This window comes from Eschrichtius robustus, chromosome 1, assembly GCF_028021215.1.
Source record: "Eschrichtius robustus isolate mEscRob2 chromosome 1, mEscRob2.pri, whole genome shotgun sequence".
Classification (NCBI taxonomy): Eukaryota; Metazoa; Chordata; class Mammalia; order Artiodactyla; family Eschrichtiidae; genus Eschrichtius; species Eschrichtius robustus.
In genome coordinates this window covers 3,239,583-3,253,235 of record NC_090824.1, presented here as the reverse complement: position 1 = coordinate 3,253,235, position 13,653 = coordinate 3,239,583, and the positions used below count along the sequence as shown (strand labels likewise).

Here is a 13,653-nt window from a genome sequence, read left to right as displayed (position 1 = left end):
ACTCTGACCTTTGCTCCTTTCTGGAAGTGTCTGGTACATGAAAGTGTAGTAAATGTTTGGATGGATGTATAGGTGGGTGGTTGAATGGAAAAGAACTTATAAGTTCCAGAAATCCACACTAGACCAAAGATAGGTGAAAATTTCTATCTGGGAATAGAGTGGAAATTTTCTATCTGGGAATAGAGTGTATCTTAAAAGGTGATTTTTTTTCCCCCATTGATTAAAAAACTTAAAATACTTGTTTATAGAAAAAATTGGGACATAGAGAAGTACAAAGAAGATGGGAAAACATCACCTAGAAATCCCATTGCTGTTAACTTTATTGTCTTTGTAATTTTTTATGTTTTTAATGAGGCAGAACTGTCAGATTCGCAGCTTCCGTTTGAGCTGCTGGCAACCTTCACCTCCTGGTCTGGCCCTCAGTCCATCCAGTTATGTCAGATAGCAGAGGCGAGCCCTGCTCCCCGGGCCGTCCCAGTCATGCTGAGACCCTGGCCGCTGTACCAGTTCAGCCCAGGAGGAAGGCTGGTCCTTTCTAGCCTCCCTTGGGGAATAATAGCCTAGATCCCCTGAGACACTGCTTTCTCTCAAGCCTTAGAGTAGACTTCAGGTTTCTGTGTGTAGTGTTCTGTATGTTTTATGCCCTTGATGGTATCTAATGGCACATCTGATGAGCTCCCAGACCGTGGAGCCTACCTTCATGGTAAGGGTCATCAGGGAAGGAGAGGTGCCCTGGTCAGCGCCCGGAAGGGGGGAGGAGTCCACTTTTCATTGCTAACAGTTACGATGTATTGGGGACAAAGAGTCATAAAGGGGCAGTTTCTGTGTGGTAATGAACTCAGCCTTGTTTGCCTTTGTAAAAATTCTGATTATATCTGGGTTGTATCCATAGAACAGTAACTTCAAAGGATTTTTAAGTATGTTTGGTTATTGGGTGGATGTAAAATCTAGAAAGAACGTGTCATTTCGGCTTCTTTGATCCCTGGCATGTGATGAGACCTCCTGTTCTTGACTTTCTCCTCTCTGGCAGGTTGTGCGGCCCCGGGCAGCGCGCTGGGTGGGTTGTAGGCTCCCTGTGGACGCCTGGCCCTGCCGCTCCCTGAGGCTGTGTCTGCTCTTTCATCCCAGGCTGCAGGCTCCCTCTGCACCCAGCGCCCCCAGGAGTGGGGAGGAGAGGAGGCCCAGCTTGGCAATATTCTGTCTAGTCCTCTAACAAGAGAGTGGTTCTGGGCATTTTGTTAGTTTTGTTTTTGTTTTTGCTTTTTTTTTAATCAAAGGAAGGAAATGAGCGCTTACTGATCTACTCCTTAAAGTTTTGACATTGATAAAAATGACATCTGATCCTCTTTCACAGGGCTTTGAAATACCCTTTCCTAATACCTCCTGAGGGAAGAAGCAGCTGTCTTTAAATGCCTTTACCGAACCAAAGCCCTTAGTCACCGTTTTTGCTTGTGGCTACATTATGGCTTTCCCAGCAGCTGCTGTGGTTTTGGAATTGTTTGTTTTTAGTACTTCTGTTATAAATTAATATCTGCATTGTAAAATGCATACCCAGCAACACCCCAAGAATTTTTTCCTGTTTATCATGTTGATAGCAGTGAAAAAAAGAAAATTAAAAAGTATGTGCTTGGAAAGCTTCATTTTAGCAGTGGTGCTTTATGTGGTTATAGATTTATTTTTATTCTTGCTTCCTCTAAACTAGTTTAGTATAGTTAGAAAATCTTGTTTGTGAATGCCATTAAGGACGGTAGTTTTGGTGTTTGTTGGACTTTCACTGGATTGATGTTAGAAATGAGGCAGTGTCTTCTGCATTCAGAATGGGGAATGTGGGAGCCATGGGTGATTACCAGGGAGAGAAGTGGGTGTGGGAGCCCGCTTCCTGGGTAGGTGGCTTGACGTACAGACCTGGCATAGTAATACCCAGATTTTGGTTTTGGTTTTTATGGAAGTGATTTTAAAAGTAGGCCTTTGAGCGTTGTGGAATTTCCCTCTTTAATGGAAAGCTCAGTGGTCATGCCAGATGACCTGAGCACCGGTCTTTCCCTGAGACCCGCCCCGCTCTCCTCTCCTTGCCCTTCCTGCCGGGGCGGCCTCACCTCAGCCTCGGAGCAGGGGGCTTTCTTCTCCTGGACCCCCGCCCAGCTCCCCCTCCAGCCTCGCTTCTTGGCCTGTAGCACAGAGCCGCCCCCAGAGACCCTGTGACGGGATGGAGGGAAGCGTGATGCAGGGAGCAGAGCCCTTGGCCTGTCGGACATTCACTCGGCGTCAGTTCCTTCCTCATGGGACTTCTGGCTGGTTTTCTCGGCTTTCCTTCTGCTTTCCTGACTTTTGTCCTGCTCCCTATAAGTAGTCTTTCTCCAGAGTTTCACACTCTCCTTCTCTTCCTTGTACACCTTCTGCCTTGGAGAGCTCAGGATGTCACAGACCCGGCTCTTACTGTTCGCAGCCCATTTCCTCGTCTTCCACAGTCATGTGCATCAGCTGCCTACTCGATGAGGACCCTTGAACTTCTCCCCAGCATAGTCACCCCTCCTCTCTTTTCTGTCACCCCCCTTCCCAGTCACTCAAGCTCAAAACCTAGGAGTCTGTTCACGCACCTCCTTCACCCCCACCCCACCTCCTACTCCATCCAGCCTAGCCCACTGTTAAACAGTCCATCCTGCCACACCACCGCTGGTCAAGTTTAAGACCTGTTTGTCCACGGACAATTGTCATAGCTTCCTAACCAGTCTCTCTTCACCCGCACCATTCTGTACCTACTGACGGGAGACTTCACTTCATTCTGTCGCTTCCCTTTTCAGAAATCTTCGGTGCCCCTACTGTCTGCAGCAGTACAGCCAGTAGAAATACAGTGTGAGCCACAAATTCAATTTAAAATGTCTAATAGCCACATTACATCAATTTAAAAATAGACGAAGTTAAGATACTTTATCTTGGGACTTCCCTGGTGGCGCAGTGGTTAAGAATCCGCCTGCCAGTGCAGGGGACACGGGTTCAATCCCTGGTCCAGGAAGATCCCACATGCCGCGGAGTAACTAAGCCCGTGCACCACAACTACTGAGCCCTCGTGCCACAGCTACTGAAGCCCACGTGCCGCAACTACTGAGCCCATGCGCTGTAACTGCTGAAGCCCACGTGCCTAGAGCCTGTGCTCCACAGCAAGAGAAGCCACTGCAATGAGAAGCCCGCGCACAGCAACGAAGAGCAGCCCCTGCTCGCCGCAACTAGACAGAGCCCGCGCACAGCAACGAAGACCCAACACAGCCAAAAAAAAAAAAAAAAAAGTATTACTTTGTCTAATACATCCAAACATTATTTCAACGTATAATCAATATAAAATTATGAATGAGATACTTTCAATAATTTTTCAGGTCTTCAGGATCTAGTGTGTAATTTACACTCACAGCATGTCTCACTTTGGACCAGCCACTTTCAAGTGCTCGGGGCTGTGGGATTGGTCAACACAGGGATTCAGGGTCACAGCCCAGGCGCCTTAGCCTGGGGCTCCATGTCCTCGAGTCCCAGCTCACGATTCCAGACCTGATTTCCTGCCGCTGCTCAGGTGCTCCAGCCAAAACGGTTGGCATGCACATCCGCAGACCCACCTGCAGTGTGCTGAGCCTGGATTAGGCTGCCCGCCCCCAAGCACAGGCCCCTGCCTCTCCCAGCCCCTGCCCCACCTGTACTCAGGAGCTCCTCAGGGGACCTGGGGTTTGGCCAAGGGTGTTTTTTCAACATACTCAAACGTATGCTCATCCAGATCAAGGCCCCACTGAAACTGGAGAATTCAAGCCCAGCAGGGAAATCCTGTTAGTTAACACTGGGAAGTGACGAAGATTCCTTACTTTTTTTATTAGACATTTTCTGGAACAAAAATATACCCTTATGGTGCAGAAATTGGGCTGCATTCTTTATATTTATTGAATAAGATGTTCTGGGTATTTGTTTTTTAATTTCTGTTCTCTAACTTTTTTGCTAAACCCAAACCAAGTGATAGCCCGGGGCAGTTTACTTCAGTGACTCCGAGCTAGCCCTGGAGTCGTGCCTCCCACTGCCCGGGGTCTGCGGGAGGGGCGCCCTGGTTTATTGACGTTTGTCGGTGGCACAGAAGGTGCCAGCCCCACTTTGGGGCTGACGGGCCTGTGCTGGGTGTCGTCTTGCCCGGTCCATCCCGCTTGCTCCACCGCCTTCCGTGTCTCTAGGATGAAGAGTGCTTGGTTTGCTCCCCCATCAGCGCCCCCACAGTTGTCCCGTGTGTGAGGACGCGCTGCCCAGCCCGCTTCTTTTGCTGCCCCTTTACCTCTTTGCTCAGCGCGCCCTCATCCCAGAGACAGAGGCCTTTCTAGGCCTTCCTGCTTGAGATTGGAATCCCTCTACTCCTCCTGCCCTTTGTCTTCTTTCCCTGGTTGGTTTTTGCTCACAGCACAGCGCTCCTTACCATCAGATCCTGTCAGTTTCACTGTCTTTTCATCCCACTTGAACATCACTTCCACTCAGGAAGGGAGGTCTGTCTGTTGGTGCTGTCAGTGCCTGGCATATAGTGTACATTCGGTAAAGGATGGAAGAAGGAATGAATGAAACGTGAGTGAGTGGTGAGCGGGAGGGACCGCAGGCGAGTTTGCGGACCTCTCTGATCCTGTTTCTCGGTGGGTAACACGGCAATAGCACCTACCTTCCTATGGGGAAATGGGCAGTCATACTTACGCTGCTGGTGGGAATTTAAATTGTTACATTCTCTATGGGAGGTAATTTGGCAATATCTATAAAAAATTATAAATGTATGTACCTCCTGACCCAGCTATTCCAGTGGGAATTTATCCTGCAGGTATATTTATACATGTGAAAATTGCCATATGTGCAGGTTATTCTTTGCTATACAAATGTCCTTCAGTGGGGGACTTTTCAAATAAACCACAGTATATCCATATAATTGAGTACTCTGCTGCTGTAGAAAAGAATGAGGAAGCTGTCTTCGTACCAGTACAGAGAGACGCACGTGTGTGACTGCATGAGAAAGCAGAGGTGCAGACAGTGAAAAAAAGGAGTGTGGATAAACTTGTATCTGTGTTTGCCGTGTCCACACAGGAAGACACTCGCAGAGATAAACAAGAAGCTAATGACAGTAATTCTGGGGGCAAGGGATCTGGGATGGAGGAAAGGGGTGTGAATGAGGCTTTCTACTGGATACTTTTATTAATATATATGAATTATGACTGTATTACCTATTAAAAAAATAAAAGCTTACGTTGCGGGGTTATTTTGAGGATGAAACAGCGTGTGTGCAGAGCCACTGCTCAGTGCCTGGCCGCAGAGTAGATCCTCAGGTTGGAAGTTAGCACGGGTGTCCTGATATGCCTGCCACGTACCCCAAGACGAAGCAGACGTTTTCCCTGCGCTTGAGCACACAATCTGGTAGGGAAAACTGAAGGTGTAGAACAACTGAGAAACCCTTCCCACATTAGAGTTGGATCTGTGGTCCATTAATTTTTTTGGTTTGCAGTTGCTTAAGCTGCTGTGCCTGCTTCCCAAGTGCTGAGGTGTGACATGTCTACGTGGGTGCCCCAGCAGGGGCACAGAAGGTGGGCTCAGGTTTTTGTCCATAAGTTACATCCACGTGTCTACTTACAGCAATCTCAATGCACCTTTTTAACATGAAGTCTTTAAATGTGTCTCGTCACCCCAGTAACATGTATTTTAATAATGGTGCTATGATTATTTATCTCCATTCCTCACAGTTGCAGGGAAATACTGTTTTTACTTGACAGTATTCCAGTTTTGAGTTCTAATGGAATTATTTTCGTTGTGCCTTTTTAAGCCAAAAATAAAATTTTTCTCCTAACCATAGTGCTAGAAGTTTTTATGTCCATCCTTAAAATTTTCCACACGTGATAGAGTAACAGTGGAGAGCTGTTGGGAAAATTGAGATTAGATTTGGTTGTGGTGAAATGCGAGGTGCAGGAGTTGAGAGCCACACACAGTGCCGGGCACGGCCCGCAGCCTGGCTCCTCAGCCTGAGGTCGCTCTGTAGCCGCCCAGCGAGGCCACCGATGGCGGTGAACCGGCACCACCCTTGGACACTAGGCCAGCAGACCAGTCACGGTTAAGGGATCAGGAGTGCCGGGGCAGCCTGAGCCCAGTGGGTACAGCAAGGTCTGGTGGGTGGGGGGAGGCTCCCCCAAGACCAAAGCCCTGACGTGGCCTCGTAAGGTGCCTCTGACCTCTGTGGAAGAAATGGTGAAGGTCTCGTGGAAACCCTGACAGAGCAGCGCTGGGCTTCCAGGTTGTTGGCGTTAGCATAGGTCAGCTGCCTTATACAGGAGGGTCACCCGGCAGGAGAGGAAAGAGGCAGGGGGTGACAGTGCGGCTGTGACACTGCAGAGCGACAGCAGTGACACCTGCTGCTCAGTAACCCTTGCCCGGCCCGCTAGCCCTGGGCCCTCGTGCCGGGCAGGGTCACGCCTCTCCACTCCTCCCTGGCTGGGACCATTGTTGGCCACCTCCCTTCCAGGGCCTAATTTTCTGCAGCAGTTTGCATGGTTCATTAGTCTCTTTGAAGAAACCAAGTGTTTTCATTTTCTGTGACTTTCTGTAAAGATGCAGCACACACAGCAGACACACAGCGCAAGGCCGACTAGGCAGGAGGCCCCGTGTCCCGGTGGGCTTTCCGTCCCTGTGGCCCGTGGCCCTCTGAGGCTCGAGTCGGGGAATCCCAAGTACGTGAGGGAAGTGGGAGCGTGTAGCTCACCCGAAGCCCGCCGGGCTCCCGAGGCACCCGGTTACTGGGCTGGCAGTGGAGAGCGTCTGGCTGCAGGACTTGCTGAGAACTCAGGGGTCTTGGGAACTCCCAGATGGTTTCTGGTGCTGTGATTTGGGGACCAGGCAGCCTCGTGGAAGCCGCTGTGCCAGTGAGCCCCACGAAAGGTCTGCAAGCAGGGACGCGTACTCGGGGGGTGGTCGTCCCTTTGGGGGTTTCTACTTTTGCCTTTATGTTCTTTTGGTGTTAAAGGCAAGACTCCTGACCTGTGCCTGTTAAAGAAACAGTTGGTCAGTGGATCAAAAATAAGCGTGGAGCAGAGTGGCAGTGATTAGGCACATACTCCTGAGTGTTAATCATCTGTTTATTTTTTTAAACACCACCTTGTTCCAAAGAAGATGGAGGAATGGCTTTTAAAGATACACACATGACAGCGGCTGTGAGTGAGGAAGTTGCAGTGAACCAGGGCCGAGGCAGAGCCCAGGGAGGTGGTGGTGCTGCCCTGGGTGCTGCCGGCTGCACGTGGACTACCCCCCCCCCCCCGCCCCCGCCACCCTGCCTCAGCCGCCGGAAGAGGCAGCGGTAGTCAGCACGGGGCGCGCGGGGCGATGCAGTGCAGAGAGCCCCCGCGGGCCCAGGGCTCCCGGCCATGGGGACTGCGAGACTTTGCCGGGGGCCTCGTAGTGAGGACCCTGTGCAGGTGCAGGAGTCACAGGCCCAGCCGCTCCTGGCGTGAGACGTGCGAAGTGCCCGGGGCTGTCCCTCTCCCCGGTGGGTCCCGGCGCCTGGTATAGTATCTGTCGGGCACATACTAGGCTCTCAACAGTGTTTGCTGAATGATTGACTCTCTCGGTGAAACCCAGTGGCCTGACACCCAGGTGCGGTTCTAGAAGGTAATTCCACAAGGGGCCAAAATGCCTTCGCTGGCCTGACCGCGGGATAGGGCGTGGAGTGCCTGGATGGACGCGTCCCTTCTCACCGAGAAGCAGACAAGGTTTCTTGCTGGAAAAGTCGACCTTTAAAACTTCTCCATTGTGATAACTTGTTCTCCTTTGTCTTCACAGAGACTAATAGACAAGTCACGAGTAACCTGTGTCAAATGGGTTCCTGGTTCGGAAAGCCTTTTCCTAGTAGCCCATTCAAGTGGGAACATGTACTTGTATAATGTGGAGCACGCTTGTGGCACCACAGGCCCCCACTACCAGCTTCTGAAGCAGGGAGAGAGCTTTGCCGTGCACACTTGCAAGAGCAAATCCACGAGGAACCCTCTCCTCAAGTGGACGGTGGGCGAGGGGGCCCTCAACGAGTTTGCTTTCTCCCCAGATGGCAAGTTCTTGGCGTGCGTGAGCCAGGACGGCTTCCTGCGGGTGTTCAACTTTGACTCGGTGGAGCTGCACGGCACCATGAAAAGCTACTTTGGAGGCTTGCTGTGCGTGTGCTGGAGCCCGGACGGCAAGTACATCGTGACGGGCGGAGAGGACGACCTTGTGACCGTCTGGTCCTTTGGAGACTGCCGCGTGATCGCGCGGGGCCACGGGCACAAATCCTGGGTCAGCGTGGTGGCGTTTGACCCCTACACCACTAGCGTGGAAGAGAGCGACCCTATGGAGTTCAGTGGCAGCGATGAGGACTTCCAGGACCTTCTTCACTTTGGGAGAGACCGAGCAAACAGTACCCAGTCCCGGCTGTCCAAGCGGAACTCGACCGAGAGCCGCCCCGTCAGTGTCACGTATCGGTTCGGCTCCGTGGGCCAGGACACGCAGCTCTGCTTATGGGACCTCACGGAAGACATCCTTTTCCCCCACCAGCCCCTCTCCAGAGCAAGGACGCACACGAACGTCATGAACGCCACGAGTCCTCCTGCCGGAAGCACTGGCAACAGCGTCACGACCCCCGGCAACTCGGCGCCCCCTCCCCTGCCGCGGTCCAACAGCCTCCCGCACTCCGCCGTCTCCAGCACCGGCAGCAAGGGCAGCATCGCGGACGGGGCCATCGCTTCCGGGGTCAGCAAATTCGCGACGCTCTCACTACACGACCGGAAGGACAGGCACCATGAGAAAGATCACAAGCGAAACCATAGCATGGGACACATCTCTAGCAAGAGCAGTGACAAACTGAACCTAGTTACTAAAACCAAAACGGACCCAGCTAAAACTTTGGGGACGCCCCTGTGTCCTCGGATGGAAGACGCTCCCTTGTTAGAGCCGCTCATCTGTAAAAAGATAGCGCATGAAAGGCTGACTGTATTGATTTTCCTTGAAGACTGTATCGTCACTGCTTGTCAGGAGGGATTTATTTGCACATGGGGAAGGCCTGGTAAAGTGGTAAGTTTTAATCCTTAATGCTGCGCCAGATCTAGAACTTGAATAGGTAGTGATTGTTTTCTTGCGGGAGGGGCGGGGTGTACAATGAATGTGAATGACACTTCTTATTCTTAATGTAAATCTAAATGCATCAGAGCCATAATTTTGGATACTGCATGCCATGTAATTCTGAATCATTTGATAATTCACCTTAGAACGTTTAAAAAATATAATCAAACTAATTGCCAGCCAAGTCAGTCACCCTCCTGGGAGTATATAGAGTCCCAAGGTTAGCGTTCCCGTATTAGACTCTTTCGATTTTAGGAAAATCATGACAGTGTGGGGAAACAATGACTTTAAAATGCTAAAATTAAAATTTCTGCTTTAACTGGAATATTTTTGCTTAACTACTCAATTAGAACATTGTACACCTGATCAGAGTGTGTGTTCAATACGAACGGCCATTAATTGTCATTTATAGTCCAACTTTTTATCTTAATCATAAAATGTTTAGGAATCTATGAAATTTAACTTTAGGAACAAAGCGTTCAGCAGGGTTGATTGATATTATTTTTACATTGTTCTGGCAATCCACAGAAAGAGAAGAGCCTTAATTTTTAAAACCCATTTTAGTCATTTTATGACAATTAAAATTGTTTAATAAACATCTTTTTTCAAAGAAGCAGTTTGTAGCACTTTGATTGAGACTCTGTGCACTAAATAAAATACCCACGTTTCTCAGAGCCCGGACAGTTACCGCGAACTGCGGGCTGAGGGCGCCAGCAGTGTTGTCAGAAGTGCCTCTTGCCACACAAGCCGAGATCTTTTATGGTGGATGTGATTTGCTTACGTTTTATCCAACAAGGGGAAGGAGCTTTTCTTTTCTTTTCCTTTTTTTTTTTTTTTTGGTGTGGGTTTTGGTTAAAAAGGCACATGACCGTAGGCCCTAGGCAGACTCCTCAGCTTTGTTTTGAGAAGACTGATAGGCCCCCAAGGTTCAGAGAACTTGAAACTTTTCCCTCGTTTGGGTTTTGTGTTCCCACCAGAGGGGAAGGGCAGGTGCAGGTTGCCCTCGGCCTCTGTCTCAGGGACCCCACCCCCTACCCCAGCGCCTGCCCCGGGGGGCCTGTGGCTGCTGGGGGCAGGGCTGGCTCTCCCTCTGCCCAGATGGCTGCTTCCACTTCCAGGGGAAGCTGCTGTGCTCGACTCTTAATTCCTTCAGATCCTTATCCGCTGTGGGAGGAGTTGCTTTTCAAATTCTAGTTTTCACAGTGGATGAGAGGGCTCTTTGACCCGTATGTTTCGTGTCAAGATGATAATGATCTCATCTGTTAACTTACTTTGGTCACTTAGGTTTGTTTTTCTGTTGTGCACGCCTTTGTAATTAAATATAGAGACACTGATAATTTATACTGCTTTGAGTAGTGAATGCGATTCAGCAAAGTGCCGACCTGAAGACTTCAGTTTCTCTGCGGCGCGCGAGCCTCTGGCTGATGCAACAGTAGCTCTGCGCTCTTACAGCGCCCCCCCCCCCCCCCCCCCGGGAAGGCCAGGCCGGCGCCCCGCCGGCTCCGCGCTCCACGCGTGTCAGGGCCGGAGCCTTTCACTCTGTGTGCCCCGGGCTCCTTCGTGTGCTGGTTTCTGTGACCTGTGACAGTGGTGGCAGTGTTCTCCACGTGAGAGCCTCGGTGGCCTTCCCCGTTCATGCATCACGGCCCGTGGGAATGTTAATGTCCTGTCTGCCTTTAAGATGTGGTCCTTTGTTCCTAAATGTTAACTGATCTGAGGTGGCAAAAACAGCCATCCTTGTGGACTGTTTCCGCTTTGGAGGCTGTCAGATGGAGAGCAGGAACTGACACTCCCTGTGCAATTTTATGTACCTGCATAGTTTTAGAAATTCGGTTTCAAATGCTTCTGAGGCATTGAGTATGCAGTTTCAAAATTCAGGACTTTGTCTTTGGCCCAAGTGGCCGAATCCCAGGTAAGCACCCTTTACGGGGCAGCGGGCCGCCGTGACCTTCCCGTTCTGAGCGCCGTGCTCCTCACAGCGCGGGCAGAAGAGCCGTGGGCGGGCCGTGCGGCTGATGCTTGCGCGACGGGGGCTCTTCCTGGCCCTTCTGTCCTTCAGCGTCTGCTGGGGCGGCTCACCCAGGGGGCGGTCTGTGGATGGGAGCGGGGCCAGGAGAGGCGAGAGGAGGACGTTACTGGCCCCTTAAAAGCAAGCTCTGAAGGTGCTCATGGAAGCCGGGCCCCACCTCCACTGCCCCGCCCGCGATGGAACAGCCGCGGTCCCTGCGCAGTTTGGGGTTTGGGGCTTGGTCACAGTCTCAGTCTTCCAGCTTCTGCTGGTTGGTGTATCCTTGATGTCTGGCTGGGGTCCCCTGGCTGGGTGTCAGGTGCCGGGGAGGGGCCACTTGGCCCGGCCCGGCTCGGCCTGGCTCGGCCTGGCTGCTTCCGCCCACTCTGCCCCTCTGATGCCTCCGCCTTTCTGTGACAGCCAGCGGCGCCCTTCTCCTGCCGTCAGGAGGACAGAGTGCGAGGTGCTCACCAAGACCAGGACTAAAGTTGCCGGCAGCTTGAGGGGAGGGGGCACAGGAGAGGGAGGGGGGCGGGCGGGCTCCTCCTCTCCTCCCTTGGATTTGTTTCGGGGCGCCACGGCTCCTGCAGACCTGGGTCAGGAGGGGGGTTGCTTCGAGGGGTTCCAGTCGCAGGTATATAAGGCACCGTGGCCACTAAGGGAAATCTGGGGAGTGTTTTTTTGTAGTTTTCTCCCCAAATTTTGAGCTTCCTCATTGAAACTTTTCAGTTTTTTAGCTTAAACATTATCCTGAGCGAGAATATCTTTTCTAACCTAACCTCTGGCATAAAACAGCTTTTGGCCAGAAGAGGTTATTCCTACTCGCCCAGCACGATTTTTCCACCGTGCACTGAGACGCGTCGATGAAAAGCAGAGAAATAAAGTGCTCAGGGTAGCACGTGAGCCGAGCTGCTCCCCCCCCAACAAGAGGTGGCTCTGCCCGCCTGCGGCGACAGGACCCCTCGGAGGGCACTAGCCAGGCTGTGGGGTCTTCCTTGCCTGCCCTGCCCTGGCTCGCCCCTTAAAGCTTCTGGGAATTCCAGAGCTGGGTTTGTGTTGTGACCTGGGCGATGCAGGCTGAACCCACCGGCCGCCCCAGCCCCAGCCCTTCTCTGTTTCTCCTCTGCTGGGAGAGCTGGGGTGGGAAGCCTTTGGAAAACCTGGCCTTCTTTTAAAGGCAAATGTGTAAGAGGGAGTAGGCAGACTCTTTAAAAATAACCAGTAGCTTTGGGTTCTAAATTGATTTAAATAGTGGTAAAGAATCTTAATTTTGTTTTTTGTGCTGACTGGACCTTCTAACATTTTTGAAGGGTTCTCCTGTGAGCCGTTGACTTGGGACTAAGGATAAATGCCTTAATGAAAGAAAAATAGAGGAGTGGAAATACAGGGATAAGCTATGACAGTGATTATTGTCTCAGACATCCAGAAACGATGAGGGACAAAAGGCCCTGAAGCTTTCTCAGTTTTTACGGGCGTGTGACACGCGTGCCCCCAGTATTCTCTTCCACCGCCGGGCTCCACAGCCAAGTCCAGGCTGGCAGGTGGCCCGGCAGCCGTTTCTCCCCGATTCCTCCACTTCCTGTGGTACATCCTGAATTTTTAAGAAATTGTCCAGTATTGAACTTGCGCTGAAGTTGGTGAAGCAGCTTTATCGGTGTCCGCACCCGTGTACAAGGTTCTCGTTACCTCCTGCTTGGGAGGGAGAGCTTTGATTTCTTGGTTGAGGAAGTCCAAAGTGTGAGGCGAGAGCCAAAGGGTCGGGGAGCCCCGCGGAAGGAATCCTTTGAAAACCCAAAGGCCACATCTGTGGACCTGTCTGTCCGAGGAGGAACTAGAAGCAGAGGTCGTCCATGGGTTTCCCAGGAAAAACGCACGGCGCGCCGCGTCCCGTTCCGTGCGTGAGGGCTTGGCCCAGGGTGACCGGCCGTGGCCCCCGCGCGCATAGGGGAACGAGGGGGGGCAGTTGGCCTCCTGTGCGGGTCGTCCCGCTGTGCCGGGCGTGTCCACTCCTGGGGTTTCCTTCCTCCGCATTCGCGTGTAGGCCTGATAAGTGACCCGGAGGAGATGTCCGCCTCGGGCACCACAGCAGGGAACAATCGGCAAAGGCCCCCTCCTTGTCCTGGCACACCTGTCGCGCTGGGCTGCTTGGGACCGTCACCTGTTCAGGTAGTCAGGGGGCTCAGCCCCACCACTCCAGTGCTGGCCAGTGAGAGGGGCGGTCTGGGAGGCTGGAGTCCAGGGCTCCGCTTGCAAGGCACTTGTATCCAGCTGTTCCCTTTGAAACTCAGAGCCAAGTTCAAACCTGTATGTAGAAGCCCCTCCGGGAGAGGGAAGCTGTTCCACTGGTACTGACTTTTTATTCGTTGCTGCGTCTGTTACGTGGACTTTGTGTCATGGTCACATCGCTGTCGCTCGAGTTAAATATGTAAAAGAAAACTTTTCTGCATTTTTGATTTCTGTATACCTAAGTTTATTAAAGGTTACTGTATTAGGTGACACTGTATAAAATTGTATGAATA

The 13,653-nt window shown here is 51.7% G+C and overlaps 1 protein-coding gene across 7 annotated transcripts in view; it reads left to right on the top strand.

Annotated features, from left to right (window-relative positions):
* Positions 1-11,620, top strand: part of WDR20 (WD repeat domain 20) — a 54,764-nt gene extending 43,144 nt beyond the window's left edge. For 4 of the 7 annotated variants that reach the window (XM_068540336.1, XM_068540326.1, XM_068540316.1 and 1 more), the window contains one exon: positions 7,819-9,739. In XM_068540336.1, the coding sequence (XP_068396437.1) occupies positions 7,819-9,096 (1,278 nt within the window). In that variant the 3' untranslated portion in view covers positions 9,097-9,739. Of the gene's footprint in view, positions 1-7,818; positions 9,740-11,554 lie in introns of those variants that run through there. The other 3 variants (XM_068540360.1, XM_068540352.1, XM_068540369.1) reach the window with 2 other exon arrangements.
* Positions 11,621-13,653: the final 2,033 nt, after the last annotated feature.